This window comes from Oryctolagus cuniculus, chromosome 1 (assembly GCF_051225735.1).
Source record: "Oryctolagus cuniculus isolate XC-2025 breed Fujian yellow rabbit chromosome 1, ASM5122573v1, whole genome shotgun sequence".
In the NCBI taxonomy this organism is placed as follows: Eukaryota; Metazoa; Chordata; class Mammalia; order Lagomorpha; family Leporidae; genus Oryctolagus; species Oryctolagus cuniculus.
The window spans coordinates 179,663,048-179,689,991 of record NC_142867.1 but is presented as its reverse complement, the minus strand read 5'-3'; the positions used below and the strand labels follow the sequence as shown (position 1 = coordinate 179,689,991).

Here is a 26,944-nt window from a genome sequence, read left to right as displayed (position 1 = left end):
ATTTATTTATTTATTTGAACGGCAGAGTTACACACAGAGAGAAAGAGAGGCAGAGAGAGAGGTCTTCCATCTGCTGTTTCACTCCCCAATTGGCCACAATGGTTAAAGTTGTGCTGATCCAAAGCCAGGAGCTTCTTCCTGGTCTCTCACGCAGCTGCAAGAGCCCAAGGACTCGGGCCATCTTCTACTTCCTTCCCAGGCCATAGTAGAGAGCTGAATCAGAAGTAGAACATCCAGGACTCGAACTGGTGCCCATATGTGATGTCAGCACTGCAAGTGGCAGCTTTACCTGCCACGCCAGAGCACCAGCCCTATAACTTGGTTTTGAAAGGAAATCTTAGGAGGCCAGAGTTGTGGCATATCAGGTAAAGACTGCAACGCCGGCATCCCATTTGGGCTCCAGTTCAAGTTGCAGCTGCTCTACTTCCCATCCAACTCCCTGCTAATGTGCCTGGGAAGGCTGCAGAGGATGACCCAAAACCTTGGGACCCTGTAACCACATGGGAGACCCAGAAGAAGCTCCTGACTCTTGGCCTTGGACCAGCCCAGCTCCAGCTATTGAAGCCATTTGGGGAGTGGACCAGCATATGGAAGATCTCATTGTCTCTCTGTCTCTCCCTCTCTCTCTGTAACTCTGCCTTTTAAATAAATAAATCTTTAACAAAAGAAAAAAAGAAGGAAAGGGAATCATAGTGGCATTCAGAGTAGAATTCTAGATGTAGAAAAACATTCATTAAATTACAGCTGCTTTTTATTTTTTAAAATTAGAACAGACTTATAAAACAGCATTCTTGGGATGAGCATTTGCCTCATGGTTAAGACACTGATTGAGGTGCTGGTGTTGTGGCATGGTGGGTAAAGCCACCACCTGCAGTGCCAGCATCCTATATGGGTGCTAGTTTGAGTCCTGGCTGCTCTACTTCCAATCCTGCTCTCTGCTATGGCCTGGGAAAGTAATGGAAGATGGCCCAAGTCCTTGGATCCCTACATCCGTGTAGTAGACCGGAAGAAGCTCCATGATCCTGGCTTCAGATCATCAGAGGTCTAGCTGTTGTGGCCATTTGAGGAGTAAATCAAAGGATGGAAGATCTCTCTCTCTCTCTTTCTCTTCCTTTCCCTCTCTCCCTCCCTCTGTTCCTCCGTCTGTTCCTCTCCCTCTCCCTCTCTGTAACTCTGCCTTTCAAATAAATTAATTAATTAAAGAAAGAAAGGTACTGGTTGAGACGCCTGCATCTTACATTAGAGTGCTTGAGTTCAAGTTCAAGCTTTGGTTTCCTGCTCCAGTTTCCTGCCAATGAAGACCCTAGGAAGCAGTGGTGATGGCTCAAGTGATTGGTTCTTGCCACCCATGTGGGAGGCCTGGATTGAGTTACCAGCTCCCTGCTCCAGCCCTTACACTGTGCTAGCCTACAAAAGAACAGGAAAAATATATTTGGAAAAATTTCAGGCATCATTGAATGCAGTTTTCTTAATTTCTGCAGGTAAAAATTAAAGGAAAAAATGTGTGAACAACATCTAGCAGAGCTAGTCTTTTCCTCTTCACTCATTTCCTCCCTTCCATTGTTTCTGCCTTCCCACCCCCCACTTCTCACCCCCCTCCCATTCTGTCAAAAAATACTTAGTAAATGCCTACTCTGTGCTACATGCTTTAGGCACAAGAGGGAACAGATATATGTGGATCTCTTCTTCTTGGAAGTTACCTTTTGGTGGTCAATAAACTTTGTTTGTAAATATATTTACAATGTATTTGACACTCGTGTCAAGCCACAATGGCCTGCATCAGAACTGCAGTTGGGAGGCCCCTGCTTCTGCCTGGGTCAAATGTGACTGTGTGGTTCTTATCAGCCTTCAAACCCAGCTTCTAACCTGGCCGTGTTCCCTCAGGTTCCACTGGCATGTGCTGGCAGAGTGCTGGGTGCAGACTTTTGCCCAAACCTGGAGGAGCCAGACCAGAGGCTGGAAGTCCAGGTTGGAGTCTTATTGTTTTATCAGCTGTGGGTGGTGTGGCAGACACAGTAGTGCCTGAAGGCCATGCTGGTGTGTCAGTACCTTTAGGAACAATCATTGTGGCAGGTGCAAAGGAGGCACCAGTGTCACACATGTGCAGCAAAAGGTCTTTTTCAGGATGATTTGTCTGCAACTAGAGATTGTTTTATTCATTCAAGAAATATATACTGTGATAGCCAAGACGGGGTCTCCAAAGATTGACTCCCTGGATTGATACAATGGGGGACCTTTTTGATGTAACTAAATAACTCTTGCTTTCTTGTCTCTGAAACGGAGATTTATAAAAAAAAAAAAAATTGATTGTATTCAGGCGTTAGCACAGGGCCTGGCACAGAACAGGCACATACTAAATACCAGCTTTAAAGTCTTCATTACCCTTTGCTAACAAGGGCATCAGTTAGGAGTAAGTCGTGCTTCCTGTGTTGTGGTCTCCAAGCTCAGGAGAACAGCAGCTATCCAATGGGAGGCTTTAAAAGAAAAGAGAATTTAACGATAAGCATGGGAGACTTGTTGCAAAGTACAATTTTTTGTAGAAGTGTTGGCTTGGACTCTACTTCATTTTGTGTGGTCTTGAGGCATTAAAAGCAGTTTTATGTATAACAAAAACATGGATATGATCTCTTGGCTACAGATATGTTTCCCTTTCTATTTACCTTTTATTTATTTTTGAAAAATATCTATTTATTTGAAAGGTAGAGCAATAGAGAGGAGGGAGCAAGTGAGAATGAGGGATCAACCTGCCATCTGCTGGTTCACTCTCCAAAAACAACCAGGTCTGGGCCAGGCAGAAGCCAGGAGCCTGGAACTCCTTCTTGGTCTTTCACATGGGAAACAGGGGCTCCAGTCCTTGGACCATCACCTGCTGTTTTTCCAAGTACATTTATGGGGAGCTGAATTGGAAGTGGAGCAGCTGGGACTTGAACCATTGCTCCAGTAAGGATGTTGGTGTCACAAACAGCAGCCTGTGCCAGGAGGCCAGCTGCCCATTTACCTTTTACTATTTTTTTCTTTTTTTAAAAATTTTTTGACAGGCAGAGTGGACAGTGAGAGAGAGAGAGACAGAGAGAAAGGTCTTCCTTTTGCCATTGGTTCACCCTCCAATGGCCGCCGCGGCTGGCGCACTGCAGCTGGCGCACCGCGCTGATCCAATGGCAGGAGCCAGGTACTTATCCTGGTCTCCCATGGGGTGCAGGGCCTAAGCACTTGGGCCATCCTCCACTGCACTCCCGGGCCACAGCAGAGAGCTAGCCTGGAAGAGGGGCAACCGGGACAGAATCCGGCGCCCTGACCGGGACTAGAACCCGGTGTGCCGGCGCCGCTAGGCGGAGGATTAGCCTAGTAAGCCGCAGCGCCGGCCACCTTTTACTATTTAAGGGGTGTGTATGCTGATACAAAGAAAGAGGCTGACTTTTCAGTATGGATGACATTCCTTGGCATGAGTAAACTCTTAATTTTGTGTTTTTAGGACCTCCATTTGGCATCATTTTTGAAATTTTCAGGCTTATGGGATGAGTAGATCGAGCTCTGTTTTAAACCATTTTTACTGATTTAGATACCCGTGTGAGAAGAGAAAGAACAGTTTTAAAAATTGACTTCTTCACAGTGGGAAGAGGCCGTTGGGGGAGGTTTCCATTTTTATGGTGCTGAAGGGTACAGCATCTCTTGCACACCTGCTCTTGGCCTAGGGAAGACCACCTGCACACTGCTGTGCCCCAAGCTGATATACTGTCTGGGTGGTGGATGGCTGTGATAGAACAGAGAAGCAGGTGTGACACACATGAGCCATGATCATGGATTTCCTGGTTGTAGAAAGCTAACAGCTTGCATGTGACACATAAATGCCGTGATGGAAGAGTTTTTATACCAGAGGCTTCTTTGGGTAGGGCAAATGATGTTCTTCAAGCACATTGCCTGGAACGGTTGTTAGGTTGTTAGGTTCTGGGTGATTGTTGGCTGATCTATGTTTAAACCTTGTGTTACAATGCAACAAGAAGTGGTTTTACAGATGTTAGTGTGTGAAATAAAACTGTGAAAGACCCATGAAACACATTATTTTGACTTACCAAAGGATAAAAATGTATATTTACAAGTTTCAGTGAAACTCTGGTTGTTAAGTCAATAGAGGGTGATATTGACAGTTTAACATGGAGCAAGTTCCTGGCCAAAATAATGAAAGTATACATTGGATACCTCATCTTGTAGCACCATTGTGGTGCACTGAGTAGAAAGATTGAAGCTGTTAAAAGATCATCAGCTGGGGCAGGCATTCGGCATGATGGTTAAGATGCCCGCATCCTGTATTGGAGTGTCTTGTTCAAGTATTGTCTCCACTTCCAATTCCAGTATCTTGCTAATGTGCACCATGGGAGGCAGCAGGTGGTGCTTCAAGTAGTTGGGTCCCTGCCACCCATGTAGGAGACACAGTTTGAGTTTGAGTTATTGGCTCCTAGCTTCTGCCTGGCATGGGCCCAGCTGTTGTGGGTATTTGGCAAGTGAACCAGTAGATGGAAAAGCAACCAACAAGTCTGCCTCCCTCCCTCCTCCCCCCCTCCACCTTTCAAATAAATAAAAATTTTAAAAATTGTCAGCTATGGTGAATTGGTAATTAACTGGAATCCACTTAAAATGTTTCTTCCTCTCTTTCTGTTTTTCTTCTTCCTTCCTAAATATGACTCCTATACATTTTAGAAACACTAGTACATACCCCTATTATGTCAGTCATAATAAACTTGACACCTAATATATTCTTAACCAGCTAATAATTCCAGGAGTGGTGTTTTTTTTAAGCTTAAACTGTTTTCATTCTTGCTATGGCATTTATCCTGCTCAGTGTGTGTGTCAGTGTGTATGCACACTTGCATGCACTAGGGGTTAAGCCATTTTTTTACTTTTTAGTTCAGCTCTGTGCTGTAGGAACTCACACCAGGACTTGCCAGGGCCATGCACCATCCTGCCAGCTTTCCCCCAGGGACAGGCATTTGACCACTAGAGGATTTGCTCTTTGGTCTCTCTGGTTCTAAGAGTAGCCTCCTCTACACTCTGGTTCAGGAGCCATGATTTGTTTGTATTCTTTTTTTAAACGAGGATTTTTCTTTAGACACACGTGCTCTTACCTGGTTTACTTTGGTTTTTTTGCTGATATGTTCTTGCAACTGGTAGAACCCCTTCCTGCTCCCAAGTTCATTTTGAACCCTTGTCTTTTAACCCTTACATTTCAGATTCCTTAGAAACTTTATGATTTAATAGTTAAAAGATCCCCAGTACTCTTCCATGGATGGATGAATCTTTGAGTGACTGTCATCCTTTAAGTCTATGTTGAACTTGACTTTTACAAGGGCATCTGTCATATTTTCGTGTTAATACACCTGATTTAGAATAATAGCTGGAACTCAAGACTTTGATTCACTCTCTATTTTCCTGAGTAGCTTTTGAAGTAGTATGAAAGCGGGTACTCTTTAGCTGGGGAGGTTCGCTGACATATAGCAGCAAAGAATTGCAAAATATTCTTAAACAATTACCTTCTAGGAAATGGTTATTCTAATTGAGATTTCCCTTAATTGCTGGTGAATATTTTATTTTTAATCAGAGAAGTGGTGCATTTCTTAGCCTGTGTCTCCTCTGTATTAAGTTGCTACATTTCACTCAGTACACTTCTTTTTCTTGGTTGGGAGTCCACACTGTGAGGTCTGACTTGATATTTTTCACCATTGAAGTGCTTAGAAAATTAGAGTAAATAATGAACCAATATTTCAGTGCCATATTAGACACAGTTTACTGTGATGTTTCATAAACCACCGACTCTTTGCTTCTGTGAATGCATGAAGGTTCACTTTTTTTTCCAGACATACCGGGGTGCAAGTGTAAATTTCCATAAAATTTAAATGAGGTGCTTCCTGTAATTAATGAACAATTGTGGCTGCTCTCTGGTCTGCATTGTAATTAACCGTGATCAGGCTTGTTTAGTGATGACACTGTTCCTGTAATAATTTGACAAGCTACTGTGAATTTGCCAGGTTATTAAACAACCTGCAGCATTCACGTAAGGAATCACAGAGACCAGCTTGGCGGCCGCTGCTAGTTAAACACAACGAAAGAGTGAACCAAGAGCTGCCCGTTGAAGTCTATCGATCACCATGAATACATTTAATTTCCTGTGATTTTGAAGAAGTTAATTAACATACTAATTTTGTGTAGGGTCTTTGAAAACTTTTTATTACATGATAAACCTACTGGGGCAAAGCTGGTCATTTTTATGAACTTGTAACAAAGCCGGCAAATTCTCTATATTGTTAACACCATTATGTTCTAAACAGAATCTGAGGTTTCTCTGACTACCTTATTAAAATATGTATAATTACTGCTTAAGAAGCAAAATCTGTTCTCTCCCCAAATCCATCTTCATCATCCACCCAAGTTGTAAGTTCACCCCCTCGTGTGTATGTGTGTGTGTGTGTGTGTGTGCGTGCGATGATGAACTTGTGCCAGAGTTATGTCACAGGTAGGATGACCTAAGTGGACTGGTACCCTTCCATTCTTGGTCACCAGGGCACCAACCCCCAATCCCCTCTTTCAGGTTAAGAAGTGTTCAAAACGTTACTGTCTAGTTACTGTGGTGTCTTTCATTCAGATTCTGTTTATTGACTAAACCGCAAGGATTCCTGCCCAAAGTACCAGGCGGTCTATGCTTGACTGATTTTGATTTTCTAACATCAGCCCTGGGGTTTATTTGAAAAATGTACATACACTGCAGCTTTAACAAGTCAAGTGACTGCATGTTTTTGACCATGGAGTAGAGTATATCTGAAGATCATTAAAGCTGGGGGGGGGGGTGCAGGGAGGAGGATAAGTGTAGTAGTCATTGTACCATTTCAGAGTGACTGTGTGTGTGTGTGTGTGTGTGTGTGTGACACATGGTTTTTGTCTTTTCATCTTCTCCAAGAGCCAGAAAGTTTCCTGCCGTTCTCTTTCCAGCTATTGACAAATGATTGCCAGATGTGAGATCTTTGCAGTGCTTTCCCCCAGCAAACCTGCAGCGATGGGATATTTGATTCTCCCTTGCCCATTTCATCTCCTTTCCACATCTGCCAGGGACACACAAGCAATACATCCCTACATGAGAGTTTAAAGTTTACGCAGCTCCTTTTCCTCCTCCGATAAAGTGTTTGGAGACAACAGAATGAGGACCATATGATGCTCTCCCCACTTCACTGTATGAAATTAGTTGTTTATTTTACTTATCTACCTCTCAGTAATTGAACTCTTCGTGTAAGTTTTGGTCCGTGGAAAATTTGATGTAACTCTGGGAGTGCTAAGAGTTTCCTATTGTCTGCTAGCTGCAGGCATGCCCCCGTTCCACCTCCCCACGGAGGGCCTCAGCTCTGATCAAAACTAGGCTGTGGGCTTCATAGGGCTTCCCAAGAAGTCACGTTAAGAGGCAACTGTTAAGATATCAATTGTGGCGCATCTAGATAAATTCAGCGGTCATTTAGGATTTAAAAAGCCTTGTCTGTGTATGAGGAGGAAATTCAACTTGTTTGGCTTGATTTGTTGATCCCGCGTTTGTGTCCATTGTCAACATTGATGTGGCTAAGGCTCCAGTTTTAATCACAAGTAGCACATAAAAGAGAAAGTACACTCAGCTTCGGGGGTGTGTGAAATTAGCCCGTGCAGGCCACACACATAATCACGAACACACACAGAAGCCTTTTGCATCTGCTTGGGCTCTGTATAGATATTGATTTTTTTTCCTCGTCTCAGTTTGAAAATATTTTCCAAAATGCTCTTATAGCTCATGTTCGTACTATAGGGTGGGCTGACACAGGTGGCCTTTCTGTTTTCCTATTACGCTTTTTGGCAAACGAAAAGGCCCCTTATTCCCTGAATAAGATCAGCATTTTTTTAAAAAACGTTTAAAAAATAATCCATAAAATGTCTGCCACATGTTCTCCAGTTTATGGAAATGCTTTCCAAATTAGATCTGTAGTATTGGATTCCTATTGGAAAGCTGCTGGCGTGTTTACTATTCCTGCTACCTTCTTAAGCTACTACTGGTGAGTATGTGCATTCGCATTTTCACATGGAATTCAAATGAGGAGTTTACTATTTCTCAACTTCTGCCCTGAGAAAAAAATAAGGTTTTTTGTTGTTGTTAAGGTAAAAGCTGTGCCCATTCGGAATCAAAATAGAGAACGTGTGAAGTCTGGTTTTCAATAAAGCAATAGCCATCAGCAAAACCTCACAACAGAGAGCAAAAAACAACAACAAAAAAACCAAAGCCAAAACCCCTGAAAAGAATAAATCCTGCTAAGCCCAAGTAAGGGGTATGCAAATATGTACCGCAGGTTTCCAACGTGTTGTTCGATTCTGTTGGACATTGTGATTGACTGTGAAAGACGGCTGAAAACCATCCTTTCACACTGTTCACTCAAAAAACCGGGACGATGGTCATGACAGGGGGTTAAGTTGAAACAACAGCCCCACTGCAAAATGATCAACGACCAACAAGGTCTCTGTGGAAAAGTCTGTATTATTCCTGTTCTTTGACATTCCCCCGGGATTGACACCACCCTAGGCCCTCAGTTCATGCCAGCGATTGGGAAGTTGGAGGCAAAGGGCTCTTTCATAAAACAACAAGGTTAGGAACTCCTGTGGCAGGAGCCAAGTTCCTCCGAGTTTAGATCACTTCACATAATTTGCCCTCGCAAATGCATTTGCCCGTTGCTGCAGCCTTCCTGCCTGCTCTCACCATGGTGACTCTGGGAGGCAGAGAGGTGCTGAGCAGTGGAGGTGTCATCCGGCCGGTGCACCTAGGGAACGTCCTTCAGAGGACAACTTGTCACCAGCCGTCAAAGAAGACAGCGGCTTTGTGGTCTCGGAACATCTGGCAGCGCTGCACAGGAAGCTGAGGGGGTGTCATTAATTGTGATGAAATAATTTAAACCATCAGGAATAAATGAGGCTGTTAAGCTAAGTTCAGATTCCATTTGCCATGCACATGTGTCTAGCAGCCTGTGTGCAGTTAAAAAAAATTGAATTATATTAGCTCATGAGTAGAAGTGAAACAGATACTGTAAATGAAACAAGTTGCGTGTAGTGATGACATCGTGTAGAACCACTTCACAGAGTTACAGTTTGTAGGATCAATATATCGAAAGTGCTATAATATTTGGTGAATTTTTATATGAAGGAATTCTTATGGTATTTAGGAATACAGTAAGGACCAGTGATTTGTCCTTGTGCACGCAGAGGATGGGTAGCTGGATGGGCAGAAGGAGGCAGGGAAGGGGGCAGGGGGTGGGGGTGCAGGCTGAACTGTCACACACCTCACTACTCTAAGAGTCTGGCTGTGAGTACTGCATTCTTTGCCTTTGCAGTGCACACAAATTGTTGGTAGGAGAACAATTTCTTTCTGATGCCCAACTGTGGATGTCGCCTGGACACTTGGGGCACATCCACGTTGGTGTTATTTGCTTGTGAGTAAGACAGAGATCTTGGGTGATGGATTAGTCCTCAAGCAAATGAACGTTATCTTTAAGGCTTTTTGGCATCAGTGAACACTGGTTTCAGATGTAGATGTCAGGCCCTATGGAAAGGGGGAGCCTCAATTTCTTCACAAAGGACAGACTGTGGGGTTTGGAATGTTGGGGCAGCTCTGAGGTTTTGTGCACTAAACTGAGCAATGGTGTGTAGCTCCACAGTACATTTTCTAAAGTAAGTCATTCCTTTACACATAGCAAAATTGTCAAACTTGAACATTTATTTAAACATAAACATGAATTGGAAAAATACAATGAGACTGCTTAGATACAGAAAACATTTTAAAAAATCATCAAAGAGGTAATTCCGTCTGTCAGAAAACAGATACAGGCTGTGGTCAGGAGCTCTGGCAAGCTCTGGACAAGAGCCGATTCACTACTAATATTTTATCTCCGTTTGCTTCCTCCATCCCTGGGCTACCCCATTGCCTTTCTCTTTTCCTAATTGTATGTCTCCTCTATTTCTTCCCCTTTTCTTTCTCCATGTTTTCTTTTCCCTTTCCATTGTTCTCACTTTTAAATTTTTATTTTTACATTTGTCTCTCCTTTCAGCCAGGTCTCCTTCTCCATCCTCCGTGGATGTGAACTGTAATTGTGTTTCCGTTTATTGCCTTAGATTTCCTGCTAATAATGAAGGGATATCCAATATTTATTAATTAGTAAAATTAGAAAGTTTACATTGCATTTTGACATAAAGTTGTGTGGCCATAGGTGGATTCTTTTATAAAGGATGTGAATGAACCTGGGTTAATATTTTTTAAAACAAGGAATGTAGAATACTCACTGTATTCCCTGCCTTGCCTTGGATTCCTGCTGAATGGAATTATTGGTGAAAGTCAGCCAGAAGTTTGTGGCTCTCGGTTACCATCTACTTTGTACTCCTGTCATAGGAAGAAGACATTCAGATTGAAACACTTGGGTTTCCTAACTTTAGGCTTGCTTTTGAAGTCTTATGGAGTAACCAGTACTTAGCATATTTCTTCTGTGTGTGTTTATCATTGAATTGCATTTTCAATGATAGAATTGGAAGTTTTTCAGTGCCTCCTGGCTCTGTCAGAAGGATTGAAAAAGATAGTATCTGAAAGTATATAAGGCACTCTGCCTAGTGCACATAGTTAATACTGAATGCATTATTGTTAGATTTTTTTTTAACTAGCTTCTAGTGGATAAGCAGAATAAACTTAGGAAATTTTTTTTCCTGAAAATTCCTCCATCTTGACAATTGAAATATTCAATTTAAGACAATTTTATACTTTCCCCTAAAAAAAGGAATTCATGGTGACCATAGAAAGAGATATGTTTTTCTTTCTGTCTTTGCTTTGCTTTCTCTATTTGTTTCTCAAAACAAATAAGAAAATGAGCATATGTTTACCCGTTGCTTGAGGTTTTCTTTTGGAAGTGTATTTGTAAAAACTGGGGGAAAAACAGTTTATGAACTTAAGGGATTCCCCCCCCACCCTTTTAAAAATCTTGGTGGGGTATGAACTGGGTGCCTTTGTATATTTTCAAGACCTTCATTATTATTTCACTCCTGTTCTACTTTGGCTGCTTAAATAGCATTAAATTTGTGGATTCCTGTACATTTAGTTCAGTGTTTTAGGTACATTATGGACTAAATAAACTTTTGGTTGAACTGCCTGAGGACCCAACTGTGTTCTGCATTCCCTGTCCAATACCAGTGTTGCTAGGAGAGAATTGATGTAGATTTCCGACGACCATCTGAACATAAGCTGTTCATGTTGGAACTGCCACTGTTAATATATGAAATGTTCAATAAGATGCTTATGTTTACTTTATATAAGTTCCTAAGCCATAGCAAGAACAGTATCATAGAAGGAAGAAAAGGGAGAAAAACAGAAAGTGTTTTAATCCTTGGCTTGAATCAAGAGAATTACGTGTTTGTTTGGGGGCTATGTACATGTGCATGGATTTGTATGTACAAACACATATTTCTTATATGGATATATTGTGGATATATATTTATATATCTAAGAATAATTAGTGGCATTCTGTTTGTGTATCTTGCTGGAGGTAGTCACAATCAATAATTTACATCAGGAACACATAGTACTCACCCTCACAAAAGAAAAACCTTTTGTTTGAGAAGATAATGGAATCTGATTTTGTATGTTGATTCTGTAGGACTCAGTGTTTTTCATATAGTTCCAAAACTTAAATGTGGAAATGATCTGAAGTTATGTAACGCAGTGTGTTCCTTTTACAGATTTTGAAACTGAGGCCCAGAAATTTTATAAGAGTTATCTATGGTGATACATTTTGTAAAACATTGTCCTTTTCTATTGTGCTAAGGTCATTAAAATACTATTTACTGATTTCTTTGCCTTTAGAGTTTAATAAGTGTTATATAGAGGTGTTTAGGATTTTCTCTTGCTACATTAAATTATTAATTCAATTTGTCCCTTGTTGATATGTTCCAAGTGAATGTAAATAGAGAATGCAGGAATCTGTCCTACTTCATTAAAGAGGTGTGTATGTGTGTGTGTGTGTGTGTACAGAATGCAAAGGGGCTGTATTTGTAGGTGCTGTAGTGAGGTCTTAGCATGTTCTCGCATGAAAATGACAAATCCTCCTTTGTAATGTGTAAAATGCACTTATTAAATGCGAAGAAGTATGATACTTGGGTCTGGCTGTTACTTATCTTTCTCATGTCAATTAGTAATATAGAATTTAGGTCTTGTTCAGGAGTAAACTCTTGAACATTCAGGACTAGAAGTAGTCTCATTTTAAAATAATCTCTGTTTGAAAAGCACAGTTCCATCACAGACAGAAGATGCAGTTGCCCTGAACAGAAAAGTGGGGCTCTCTCATATTCAGGGGATGCTAGTGGAGATTCACAGAGTGTATTAGCAGACTAAGTGCCCTTGAAATCATTGTTATTATAAAAACTACCCTTAAGTGCCTTTTTGGGTATGGAACTGTGTTTGCATCCTATAAAGAGAGAGCTGTGCAGTTAGGGTCTCTGCCCTCTAGGAGTTGATAATCAGAAACAGATAATATGGCTGACATCTGTTATTGTATTTAGGTCCTGCAAATAAACATTAATCAAGTACATAAATAAAAGTTATGTAAAAGACAAGTAAAAACCTTTTTGCTTGCCTTATTGAAAAAGTAAACAGACATCCTCATACCCACATTGAAACTATCCTTGGGAGTTGTAAAATGACTAAACTAAAATAATCCTGACACCAGGATACTCCATTACAGTGTTATTTTTTAAGGGTTTTAAGGGAGTGCTGGCATTCCCATGACGTCATTGAGAGTGTATTGTATGTGGGTCTGTATTCAGAGATGTTGTTTTTGTCTTCCTTGTTAAGACATTGGGATGAGTTGAACTTTGCTTCATCTCTGGAATTTCCCCATTTCTAACTGTTTACTAGTGGAACTTGATGTTGTGAACCAGCATCCTGGAGTGCAGTTTTAAAATGCTCTCCAAACCCACAGTGTTAGTAAAAGTCATATATTTTCTAACATTAGTTGACACCCCCTTCCCCCACCAACTCACTAGCAACTGTATTAAAATACAGGGGGTTAAAATTCATTCTGTAATACTAGGTGAACTTTTACATCCAAAAGGCTCTTAGTGGAATATTGGTTAAGAGGAGGTTCAGAACTTAGGAATGATCAGTTCTAGTTGCCAGCTTGGGTAAAGCTATACCAACTAAAATTAAACATATAAAAGTTGGCAGGAGACATAGGTATTGGGTTTGATAAAATATTTTCTCTCTGCAGGCTTCAGCCTTAATGCAAGGTATGTTAACCGTCACTTCATTTTTGAAGTGTGGGGGAACTCAAATAGCAACATTGGGAAGACTAAACATGAACCCATCTCAAAGTTCAAGACATTGAAAACATAGCTCTCCCCATCCCAGTGTAGGTGTCTGTCTGTATAAATTAAAGCATGTGGATGCATAAATTAATTAGAGGAACAGTCAATGATATAAATCAGACTTATTTGGTACACTGATGAAATGAGCATTGTTTATAAGGTTATCTTGTTATTTAATCTCTTCTGTGTAAACCTGGCTGGCTAGCATTATGAAGTAATAATACAATTAATGTGATGATGGTATACTTTTTCTGGGTACAGGTCTGATCCTGCAGGTCTTTCTTGACTGGGATGTGTGTATATAGAAGACCATAGGAACTGGAAATTTTAATTAGCAAGAATGTTTCCGCCTACCCCCCTCAGTTTGTGGGTTGGCTGGCTTTTTACTTTGTATCTCTGAATGTTCCCTGAGCTTTTTATTCTTTTTTAACCACTCATCTTCTGACCCCAGAATAAAGAACTGCCTTCAGATACTATTTTCACAAAACTGTGCAAAGTTCATTATAAGAACTGCCTGCTGTCTTGTAGCTAAACTGTGTTGTGCTACTGGTCTCAAATAAAGATAAAATTTTACTTACAAATGAAGCCAGTAGGAATTTCCTAAACAAAGTCTTTCTTTTCTTTTGATGTGCAAAGGAAATATGTTTCTAACTATTAGTCATTTAAATCTGTGTCTAACATCTGTAAGGACCATTTCTTTTCTTTTGTATGCAATTGAATGTACTTCTGTTACCTGGAGAACAGAAAACAGAAACATGTTAAGAAAATAAAAACTAAAAACTAAGCAAGAATCCTCATGCAAAGGAAAATTGTTAGTGTCTTAGGTTTTGATTGCAGAATTTTGGCTTAGTATTGTTTTATTCTGCCTAGTTTCCCTGTCTCCTCCCTGATTTCACAAAGTTGGTTTCTTTCTGTTCCAAAATGAAAACTTTGCTTTTGGGAAAACAGGAATGTACATTTTCTTCACCATGCTCTCAAATTGCTTATCTATTCCATGGCAATCTTTTATTCTTCAACAGAATTTGGTAATGGTGCCCAATAACTTAATCATTTTTTTATTATTATTATTTTTTTATTTTTATTTTTATTTTTATTATTATTATTTTTTTATTTTTGACAGGCAGAGTGGACAGTGAGAGAGAGAGACAGAGAGAGAAAGGTCTTCCTTTGCCGTTGGTTCACCCTCCAATGGCCGCCGCTGCAGCCGGCGCACCGCGCTGATCCGTTGGCAGGAGCCAGGAGCCAGGTGCTTTTCCTGGTCTCCCATGGGGTGCAGGGCCCAAGCACTTGGGCCATCCTCCACTGCACTCCCTGGCCATAGCAGAGAGCTGGCCTGGAAGAGGGGCAACCGGGACAGAATCCGGCGCCCCGACCGGGACTAGAACCCGGTGTGCCGGCGCCGCAAGGTGGAGGATTAGCCTATTGAGCCACGGCGCCGGCCCCTAATCATTTTTACAAAGGTTTATTTTGTTTATTTGAAAGGCAAAGTTATGTTGGGGGCAGAGGGAGGACAAGGAGTTATCTTCATCTTCCATCTGGTGGTTCACTCTCCAAATGGCTGCAATGGCTAGGGTTGATCCAGGCCAAAGCCAAGAGCCAGGAGCTTCTTTTCAATCTCCCATGAGGATGCTGAGATCCAAACACTTGGGCCATCCTCTGTTGCGTTCCCAGACATGTTAACAGGGAGCTGGATTGGAAGTGGATCAGCTTGGATTTGAACCAGTGTCCATATGGGATGCTGGCCATCACAGGCTGCAGCTTTTACCTGCTATGCCACCACACTGGCCCCTAATTTAATCATTTACAAAAACAAAATGTCATAGGACATTCCCTTTTGTAAGATCTTTTGTGAATGGTGTCTGATGACTGAAATTTGTCATTCCTATAGAATCTCATAGAACAGAACCTATGCCTTAGCATATGGATGGGTTATGAATGTGATACCATAAAATCTCATTCATGATTTCATTTCGTCCTGAACATTGAAGATTTGTTGCTTCTTTCTTGGTCTGTGTTGATGCTGAACATTTCTGATAAATCTGATAAAAATCTGATAAATCAGATATTTGGATGTATAATTTTAAAAAGTTTTTTGTCTCATCTCTGTAGGAGTGCCACAGGTCTCACTGTTTCAGCAGTGATGATCCGTGATGCCATAGCAACATCCCTGGCTGTTAGCAAAGTATGTATTATTTATGTGGTTTTATGAATCAGTAACCACTAAAAGATTTCAGACCAATCACCCATGAGCGATTTGTTCAGAGTTTGCTTAATGAGAGAAGCTCTGGCGTAAGACAACCTCACAATACGTGTATGGGTACTTTTTCCCTGTTACACTTGGCTCTGTTCTGGATTATGCAACTTGAATTTTCAGTCACTGTTGAGCTGTGCAGATATATTTGATGGAGTTTGGGTCTGTTTCCTGGAAGCCTTTCAGGACAACACTTGTCAAATGGGTATTAAAATCAGGGGATCTTCTGACTGAAGTTGAGGCACGTGGTGGAACAGGACACCTTTGGGTTTGAGAGGGGACTAGCGCAGGGTAGGTTCTCTCCTCTGCTTGCTAACCAGATCCTGCGTCTCAGATCTGATGGGAAGCAGGTTTTAGTGAACTGAGGAAACAGTGTGAGGGCACATGTCCGTTTTCAGCTGGCAGTGATGCATACGACCAGATCTGATAAAAACTCTGGCATGTGGTCTGCTGACCCTTTGTCAAAGCAAGCCCTGGTGGTAATGGAAAAAGCTGACTGTGGAAAGGTTACAAGTGACATTCTTTAGAGTTTCCCTATTAAGTGTGGCTTCTCCTTAGGCCACTGTGCTTCTGGGTGGGAAGAACAGCCTTGTGCTGTCCTGGTTCCTCCCTTTTTATCCTTTATCCTTTCTCTCTTTTTTTTTCTCCTTTTTTTTTTTTTTTTTTTTTTTTTTTTTTTTTTTGACAGGCAGAGTGGACAATGAGAGAGAGAGAGACAGAAAGGTCTTTCTTTTCCATTGGTTCACCCTCCAATGGCCGCTGCGGCCGGCGCACTACACTGATCCAAAGCCAGGAGCCAGGTGCTTCTCCTGGTCTCCCATGCGGGTGCAGGGCCCAAGCACTTGGGCCATCCTCCACTGTACTCCCGGACCACAGCAGAGAGCTGGACTGGAAGAGGAGCAACCGGGAAAGAATCCGGCGCCCTTACCGGGACTAGAACCCGGTGTGCCAGTGCCGCAAGGCGGAGGATTAGCCTAGTGAGCCCCAGCGCTGGCCTATCCTTTCCTTTTTGCTGTAAATCATGTCACCGCCTCATCCCTCTCTCCATTCTGATCCAGCCAGGCATTGTTTCGTCTGTTCATTTAGGATGTCATCTGGGGGCTGACCCAGCCTGGGTCCTCTTGCAGACAGATTCACACAGTGGCATCAACTCCCCACACTTCTGACTTGTGCGTGCACATCTTCTAGGTTGTCAGGAAGAGTAAGGCACATGGGGCATGCTCAGGGTGAGGTGCTGTTTAGCTATAAAGGGGGAAGTCAATATAGCTCAACAAAGACAGGGAGAGATTTTAGTTTTCTGTAGGAACACGTATATTAGTTTTGGTTTTGCAATGGAAGCCTTGTGAGCTCTGTGATATTTGCTATTTGCTGTTCTGATTTCCTTATTTGTTGTACTGTGCTTCTCAGGTGAGTTCAAGGATGCCTTTGCCACCACTTTGCTATATGAAAGGGTTGTTTGCATTGTCTTCAATGATTTTAGTCATTCACTACTATGACCAGAGTGATGTAGAATAGGTAATGCACTGCCTTCTGTTGACATGAGTCTGTTGCTTAGGCAAACAGAAGCATATAAGACATTTACAGGCATCATCCCACTTATTTTCTGTGTCCTTGATTTAGTGGTAGAGGTAAGAGTTGTTAACTTTCTACCTGTTCTTAATATTCTTCTTAGAAACAGAATTATTTAGCAGAATTTTGCCACAGGGTGATTTGGCTCTTTCAGACCTTCAAAAGTAAACCCAGATCTTCACTGCAGTTTTGCAAATGGTCTTAGGAACCCCAATAGGTGTAGTTAATGCTCCCATTAAGCCATGACACATGATAGATTAGTGAAGATTCAGAGAAGAGTGTTAGGAAAAACTAAAAGCTACTACTCAGTGGGATTAAAACATTATGTATCCTTTCAGTACTTATCTGACAAAAGAGTTTGTTTCCATCGAGTTATACAATTATTATATATGTTATGTTATTATAGTTACATATTTTTACTGGAGCCATAAGGTTGTAACCATTATCATGGATCCTGCAGAAGAGATGAAATAGCATCAGTTTCCTGCCATCCATTCAAAGCTGCAGTTAAAGCCTCTCATACCCATTGTTTCTTATAAGTGTGTGAACTGGTCTTAAATTTCTTTCTCTGTGTTAATTTCTTCTGATATTAGTATTTCTTACAAAAGAACTATTCCTTGTAGGAATGATATTTTAGGGGGGGAAGGAAACAGTTCTCTGTATAGGAACATGGAAGTGATCTCATACAAATGAAATCCACTGCACTATAATTCCCTCAATAAATTATTATAATTTTTTTAAAAAGGTAAAAGACTAGGTGAGAGAAACAACAGAGAAGCAGATTTTAATATGAATTTATGGTTATTATATTGTTATCTGGTGCAAAGTTGTTTTGATTTGATCCTTTGCTCTACTTCGGAATAGGCAGCACACTTTAATAGAGAAAGAATTCAGTTTTCTCTCCAGAACTTTCTGTTGGACAGGTGGATGATTTGAGGTTAAGATGCCTTAGCACCTTTGGGGAAAAATGCAACCTAAGGATGTGATAGAGTATACCATCTACAGGCTAAGGGGTTTTAGATTATAAAGACCATTATTCTGTTTGTGGGCTCTTCAGGAACAATTTTCTATTTTGTGGTTGGTCACTTTCAATGTATGGCAGTTGCTTTCCATTATAATTCCAAGGTCCAATCAATATGCACAGTATTAGGCAACATATTGTGACACTATAACCAAAATATGTCAAATGTGGTTCCTGAGTAGCTGATTTACAGTAAGTCTTCCCAAGTCCCCAAAGTGGGTATTATGACTAATTTGAACTCACATAGACTGAGGCATTTTTCTTTATATGAAAATTGCCTGTGAGTTGGGGGGAAGGGTCTGGAGAGGTAGGAGAAGCAGTAAACCACTGTGTCAACTTACTCACATACAGATTGATCCATTGTCATCTATTTTGCATCCACATGGATTGTTGTGAATTATTTGCTCACCCTGGGAGAGACGTGCTCTGAATTCTAATAATTTAATCTGTGAATCTATTAAAACCATATTTGTAGCTTTAAAAAAATTGATATTCACTGGGCAGTTTGCCCAACAAGAGAAAGTCAGAGAGATTACACACTTATCCTAAGTAACAGCCACCACCCTGCCAATTCTTCCTTTGAAAGAATACAGCAGACCCAAATTATACATCTATGGGTAAGGGGAGACAAGAAAAGAATTCAATAAATCAAAATCACAAAGTAAATTCCACAGTACCAGTTACGATAATGTTTCAAGATGTGATTTCAGCCCAGACCTAGTCATTCAACTAATCAGAGCTTAGATGGATTTAAACTTGTTTAAAGCATATCCTGCATTTGTTAAATAAGTTTAGCCCTCTTACTTTGGAATCAGAATATTCACTCATGTTGTAGTAGGCCCTAAGATCACCTAGGTCAGGGACAGCCACCTCATTGTTTGATGAAGGGTGGTCCCAAGTGTCGTAATGGCAAACTGCAGTCACAATCTGGTCTTCTGGTTTCTCTTCTAAGGATCTTTTCATAGGGCACTGAATTAACATCCTGAGCTCCCATAATGTGTCACCTGGCAATACAAAGATGAATAAAAATAAGCCGGTGTTTCCGTGGAATCCGTGCTATGTGCTAAGCAACTTGTTAGAAGTGTACTGTGATCTCCTCAAGGGATTGGGTAAGACCTGTTCATCTTCGGTGTCTCTGCACCCGTGATTAGACCTGGCACAGAGAAGGAAGGTGCCTAATAATTGCTTGATGAGCGAGTGAATGAAGGTGAAACATGCTGATCTTTGTACTCTGGGGTCACAGAGGACAGACGAAGCAAGGAAGAATTCACACAGGGAATACAGTTTTAGTCACGTATTTGAACAGAATTTTTCTGTGGCAAACAGATTGGAGAAAAAAAATATATATATAAAAAAGCTTAGCTCAAAAAATGCTTTCCTTGAGGGTAAGAATCAAATTGTGTTCATGTTTGTATATAACAGTGCCCTGCACATTGTAGGTTCTCAAATAAGTCACTATTTTGCCTTCTTTCTGTGTAAGCCTGAAATACACCTTTCTTTTTACATTCCATATTAAGGATTTGATAAATGTTTGTTTTGGTTTCAAAGCATTTTTTGTTTGATTGTATCTAAATAATACTCCATGAAGGATAAGAGAAAATAGAATGTTACAAAAACACCAAATATCATATTTGATTTAATTATGTTGACAGGAAGTTGGAAGTACTATTTGCTCAGATAAAACTCACTTTCTGTTCATTGAGAATCAGCCTCCTTCTTGGGCTGTTGAAGGTGACTACCTCAAATGACTACATTTGGCACTGAGAAGAAAGTCCTGCTGTTAATTTTCAATTAACTGTGTTATTGATTATCTTGTCCAGTAACAATACTTTGGTTGTTTGTACTGCCTATCTCCATTGAGTGGAGCGTGGAACCAACAAGAGCCTGATTATGGATTTTATTCTTGTATGGGCTAGTTAGATTTACAAAGGGAAAAACCCCTTGAATAAACATAGACAGCACCCCAAATGTTGGTTAGCTGTTCGATAAATGGATGCTATTATTGAAAAGAAGTATTTGGCTGAAGAAGGTAGATCACCACATCTCATTACCATTCCTGGATAAAACAACGAAAGCATGTATTCTAGTGATAGCCGTTTCATGACCTTAACTTGATGTGTGTGTGGTGTGCCCTCTGAAATTAGTACGTAGCACTTCAATGTAAACAAGAAACCTAAAATGTTCTTTGTTGGCTTGAAATTTCTGTCAGAGGAAAATAACCACTCTAGTACTAGTTCATAAATATTTGTGTGTGTACATGTGTGTTTGTGTATTTTATGACAGTAAACTCAAAATATCAAAAAAATCAAGCAAATAAACTATTTAGATCGTTTTATACTGACTGTATTTAAGTTAAATAGATACAACTCCCTCAAAATATGAGAATTTTTGAAAGGGATATATGTCACCTCAAAAATATGTGCAAATCTTTGAATAGACTAGTGTTGATTATATTTTATACTGGCAACAAATCAGGTAAACTTGCTGGTTGGTTACTACATTTGGGCCAAGGCAGCATATTAGATCAGCTGGATATGTGCTAAGGTATTGAGCTGCAGAATCACCCACCAGATCTCTGTAAGGAAAGCTGATCTATGGTTTCTTATTTGCCAAATACTTAATTGCCAAAGTATCTTAGATATTGTTTACTGCAATGTCAGTTGCACTGTAGCATTCAGATAATTGAAATTATTGGTCAGTAATCACTTGTCCATGTGTATTTAAGTTGCTTATTTCTTTTAATGAAGAATTTTCACTATCTTTAACATCACCTGCCTGTTTTGTTGAAGATTTTGTAATGCCCCCCCCAAAAAAACACATCTGTATGAATTATAGGAGGGAAAATTTGCAGCAAAGATGGCATAGATCAAGGGAATGTTAAAATTTCCAGACTCGAGAAAACAGAATTGAAGATGAAACCAAAACCAGATAGATAGAGATGGCCTCTGGCAAAATATAGCTCTAGAGGAAAGTATGTTAGAAGAAAGAACTTCATAGAAAAATGTATTTTACAAGAAAAATGTACTAAAAACACATGGCTTCTTATTTATTGAAATATGAAGTCAGATTTTATATGAGAAATAACTCAATCAAAGCAATTGTCAATACAGTAACCATTAAAATTACTTTTTAATAACAAATATACAGATACTTATTGAAATAGCACAAATAAAAAATTGTATATTTTCAAATAAGATGTTAAAGATAGTTCCTTTAGACATCCTTACTGTTGATTGAAAACTAATCACAGTAGGATTTATTTTTTTAGTTAGTGGAGATTTCCTAAAGAGAGTTCAACAGGTAAGGAATATATGTTCACATATTATTTTCATGTTTATAGTATTTTTAAAGGTTTATTTATTTGAAAGAGTGACAGAGGGAGAGAGAATTTCTATTCCCTGGTTCACTCCCCTGATGGCCACAAAAGTCAGGGCTTTGCAAGACAGAGTCAGGAGCCAGAAACTCTGTGGGTTCTTCCATGTGTGTGGCAGTGGCCCAAGTACTTGGGCAATCATCTGCTGCCTCCCAGTCACATTAGCAAGGGGCTGGATTGGAAGTTCAGAGTACCTGGGACCTAACCAGGCACTCCAACTCCAATATGGAACATGGGTGTTTCAAGTGGTATCTTAGTGTGCTACAATGCCTGTCCCTGGTGCGTTTATAGTGGAACTTTAATGGACACAAAAGTTCTGTGCATATGAAGTTGTGGTTGGGAGGGAGGGCTGGTGAGAATCGTACACAAGACTGGGCAACATGTAGCACTGGGGAAGAATTAGCATCCTAATGAGCAGCAGCATGGGCAGTTGCGCTGGAGTGGGCAGGAGGACACCCTTAGGACTCTGGAGTATGTGTCGGAAGTCAGTGACCTGGCACATTCCCCTTTGAGTGCCTTGTTTGTCCTTTTCATGATATTTCCCTCTCCATTGGGAAACAGGAAGTAGGGAGGCCTGCTACTTAGAGAAGCAAGGTCAGGGGTAGAATTGAGGGTGAATCATGGCTCCAGTTGGTGTAGTGGGTCTCTCATAATAAGAGCTAGCTAGTGGAGTTAGACCTTCTCTTCTCTCTCCTCCCTCCCCTCCCCTCCCCCCTCTCCTCTTCTCTCCAAGATTTATTTATTTATTTGAAAGTCAGAGTTAACACAGAGAGAGAAGGAGAGGGAGAGGGAGAGGGAGAGAGAGGTCTTCCATCTGCTGGTTCACTTCCCAGCAGGCTGCAATCGCCGGAGCTGTGCTGATCCTAAGCCAGGAGCAGTGGACCATCTTCCACTGCTTTCCCAGGCCATAGCAGAGAGCTGGATGGGAAGTGGATCACATGGGATGCTGGCACTGCAGGCAGTGGCTTTACCTGCTACACACAGCACCAGCCCCTAGACCTTTTCTTGAGAAGAGATGGTCTCCTCCCCTGTTTTGAACCTTACAACTGGTACAGCTGGACTTCATAGCCAGATTCTATGTTAACTTCCTATAGGTTTAACACAACAGCAACTCAAACAGGAAATTATGTAGTAAGACAAACGTTTATTTGGAAAATGTTTTCAGAAATGCCCACTTTCAAGCATTTTTCTTTCTACTGAGTAAGAAAATATTCACACCTTACTCTTTGATGTAAAATTTTGTTCAGTAGATTAGACAGTCTAGCAGGCATATTTAAATTAAGGGTATTAGAAATATGATTTCTCTTTCAGGATTTTTGAAGTGCTCGTGTGTGTGTGTGTGTGTGTGTGTGTTTTAAACCTATTTGCAGTCACCTGAATGCAGTCACTGAAAGAACACTGTAGAGCAAATATTCCAGCAACTAGGCTATTAATACTGATAATGTCAGAATATTAGAGATTGTTTGGTTCAGTCCTTCCTGGATATTGGGTGGTCCAAAATCATAGAACCTAGTGTTGTAATGGTTCAAAAATACAGCAGGTGCCTGGGCACCACTGGATTTGATGCAGGGAGGGGCAGGTGTTGAGGGATCTGATGAAGTCACATTTAAAATGAAACAGGTCAGAAAGAGAGTAACTGGGATAGATTATGACCTGCTTGCAATCAGATCATGTATATATCCTTACTGATAGGGCACTCACTGACTGGCAGAGAGAGAAAGAGATAAATGGCGCTCCAATCCACTAGTTTACTCCCCGGGTAGCCAGAGATTGCTCAGGGCCTGGGAAGGGAACTGGGAACTCACAGAGGTATAACAGGAACCAGATCACTTGAGCCATCACCTGTTGTTTCCTCAAGTTTGCATCAGCAGGAAACTGGAGTCAGGTCAGGAGCCAGAGTCAAGCTTGGAATCGGATGTTCTGATGTGGGATGCAGGTGGTTTAACTGTTAGATTAAATGACTGGATGGGGCCTAACCTGGGAGCCTGGACCACCATCCAGGTCTCCCATATTGGGGGTAGGAGCCCAACTACTTGAGCCTTTACCACTAACAAGTCTCAGGGGTTAGAAGGAAGGTGGAGCCAGGAGCTGGAGCTGGCAGTGGAACCCAGGCTCTGTGATGTGGGACATGGGCTTCTTAACTGCTAGGTTAAATGCCAGCTCCAAGACTCCTGGAATTTAGAATATTGGTGATGTGGTCTGATTAGTTTAGAATATAAGAGGATCTTGCCTTGTTGTAGGCATTGTAGGTTGGTTATGTTTACTTTTTCAAGCCAAATCTAATATGTGGTAAATTTGTAACATCACAACATCTACCATTTGGAGGACCAGAACATCTATTTGGATTATACAAAGTATACTAACAAATGAATTGGTGGATATTCCCCACCCCACCCCCCAACCCCCGAAGGAGAAATACTGGGAGTTTAATGGGTTGAAGAGAAATTTCCTTTTGAATGGTTAACTAAATTGCTATCACCTTGTAAGGCCCCAAATCCCAATCTGTTTTGTTAGGGAAACATGTTTGCAGCTGTTTCAAATAACTAGTGGTTTGAAGATGATTGTTAGTGTGGTTTGCTACACTCAAAATTCAGACCTCTCTCTGTTACTTGTCTTTGAAGCTAAGGAATTGGCTAAGTGGTTGAATTAAATAATTTCAGAGTAGTTTTATTCATTAAATATTTTGAGTTTTTTAAACCTCTGCTAATACTTAATTTTGTAGTAGATGTTTAAGCAATAACATTTTTTCTCATGAATATTTCTATAGACATTTGAAAACTTTTGAGAAATTATTTTTTTTAAATTCAGGGGATTCTATCATAACCAGTCAATTTCACGTATGTCTATTCTTTATGAATAGACAAGAAAATGAGGAGACTATAAGTTCATGGCTCCTGCAGTGGGAGTCTCTTCAGCAGTAGCAGTGTATAGCCATGAATTGGGACTGCAACTCAGAATCTGTGTGGGAAGAAACTGGTAACACTGAACCTTACTGGCCTTTGAGATTATGAGGCAAAGTACTCTAGAATCTTCTGTGTTAGGAACCCAAGCTGGAGAACTAAAGTAGAGGTGTAGCATTTACTAATCATTCTCCAATCTATTACTAATGTTGGTTTCCAAGTAAACTTGTGATTTAGCAGGGCAGGTGGTATCTGCTGTTTCACAAAGGAGGCCGGTTTAGGGGAGGGGTGAGTGTAGGGTATGCAGTTTACCCAAGTAAACTCACCAAGCTAGTGAGGATTAGCTTTAATAGGATTGAAGCCCAGCATATCTTGTTCCAAGCTGAGTGTGTTAACTGCCACTTCAGGGTCCTCTGGTGACACCGGAATGGGGGAAGGACTCGCCCTTTCCTTCCACCTAGGAATGGAGGAGGAAAGCCATAGGTTAGAACCTGTTTTACCATGCAACTTGGTTCATCATTTCCTTGAGCTTCAGCTTCCTTCTTTTCAAAAAGAAAGAATGGCAATCACATTTTAGAGTATTTATGATTAAATTAGATGATGTCTAGCAATCATATTGCCTGATAGTTTCTGTGAGTACTCTTTTTTCCCTCCTTTCTATTTTTGTAGAAAAAAGTTTGAGTTTAGTTGTGGAAGCTGACTATATAGTCCATACTGTGCCTAAGTGGTATTTGTTCTGCTAAGGAGTAAGAGGAACTAACACAAAGCACTGAGTGTTGAAGTATTGCTATGTGTTAAGAACCAGGGGGAGCAGAGATAAGGAAGTAATCATGTTTTTCTGTTGAGAAGGGCTGGAAAGGAAGTGCTGGTCCTTGATGGCTACAAGATGTGGAATTTTCAAGAAATCCAAGGTGTGGCAGGCAAGAGAAGCATCCTGTGACTGGACTGGTAAATGCTTGGTACAGCTGGGAGCAGCTAACCAAGGTGGTCCCTGGTGTGGATGACCCTTACTGGGAGATGGGGTGATAGATTTATATAATGATTTGCAGGAAATTAACTTGGCTGTATTCATTTCACAAATATTAATTGATTACATAATTCTATCTCAGGCACTTATTTGGTTGCTGTGGGTACTACAGTAAATATGACAAGTTATTTCTTCCTGGAGGTTTTATTCTAATGGAGAAGAAAAAACAGTAAACAATATGAGAATAGGCAGCGAGTATATTAAAGACTATGAAGAAAAATGAAGCATAGTAAGGAGGTGGGTGTCTGTTGGGAGGGGTCTGCTGCTATAGGTGGACAGGTCAGGAAAGGTAACTTGGAGGAGAAGACATTTGAACAGAGACCTGAACAGAATGAGAGTGAACCCTGCCTAGGTTTAGGGAAGCCCTTCCTGCAAGAGGAACAGCAATGACAAAGATCCTGATGGAAGAACAAGCTGGGTGATTGTGAAGAGTAGCACAATGGTTGTCAGTAAACCAGGGCCTTGGAATTTGCAAAGGGAAGGATAGCCTTTTTATACAAGTGTGATGCCATTTGACAACAGCACTGTTGTCAGGGCCCTCTGCATCAAGGAAGTATGCTCATGCCTGTGCCTTCCTGGGTCCCCTGTTCCATCTGTCTGCCATTTACCCAACTACCCACCCATCCTTCTACCCACGTACCTCTCCAGGCATTATTGATTGAGTACCTTTTGAAACTCAGCCGCTGTTCTAGGCCTGAGCTCTCAAGGCCATGTTTAAATTTAATCACATCCTAAGAGAATACTGTGATCATCAATGGCTTATGTAATGGCCTAATCTGTTTTTCTGAACATAATTATTTTTGTTTTTAAAAATTGTTTTAAATTATTATTTTAATTTTTATTAATATAAAGAGCAGATTTCATGCATTCCATAGGTACAGTTCTGAGAAGACAAAAAAAATTATTTTAAAAGCCGAGAGACAGAGATCTTCCGTCCACTGCTTCATTCTGCAAATACTTGGAACAGTCAGGGCTGTGTCAGGTCCAAGCCAAGAGCTGGGAACTCAATCTGGGTGTCCGATATGGCTGGCAGGGACCCAAGTACTTGAGCCATGACTTGTTACCTCCCAAGGTGCTCATTAGCAGGAAGCTGGAATTAGAAGCTAAGCTGGGACTCAAATCTGACACTCTGATATGGGATGCTGGCATTCCAGTGTCTTAACTGTTATGCCAAATGCCTGCCCCCTGACTTTAAAACAGTATGAACTGTCACCTTAATATCTTCCAGTATATTGCCAGGTCAGTGGGTCATGTGCTCTTCAGCCATTGCCAGCTTCTTATAGGGAATGAAGGTTAAGGAAAAAGGGGGTGGGGAAGGTAAAAAAGAGCGAGGGCCTCTACACCTGGGTAGAGAGGGCGCTGGCACTGGATCTTTGCTAGTTAGATTGTCTGTTCTGGGATATGTAGTGAATCA

General features: G+C 40.9%; 1 protein-coding gene across 19 annotated transcripts in view; it reads left to right on the top strand.

Moving 5' to 3' along the window:
• BNC2 (basonuclin zinc finger protein 2) overlaps positions 1–26,944 on the top strand; it is a 455,230-nt gene that overhangs the window by 189,641 nt on the left and 238,645 nt on the right. For 10 of the 19 annotated variants that reach the window (XM_070052536.2, XM_070052632.2, XM_070052517.2 and 7 more), the window contains one exon: positions 1,885–1,968. The exons of the other annotated variants lie outside the window; for them this stretch is intronic. In XM_070052536.2, the coding sequence (XP_069908637.1) occupies positions 1,885–1,968 (84 nt within the window). The remainder of the gene's footprint in view (positions 1–1,884; positions 1,969–26,944) is intronic. 19 annotated transcript variants of the gene reach the window in all.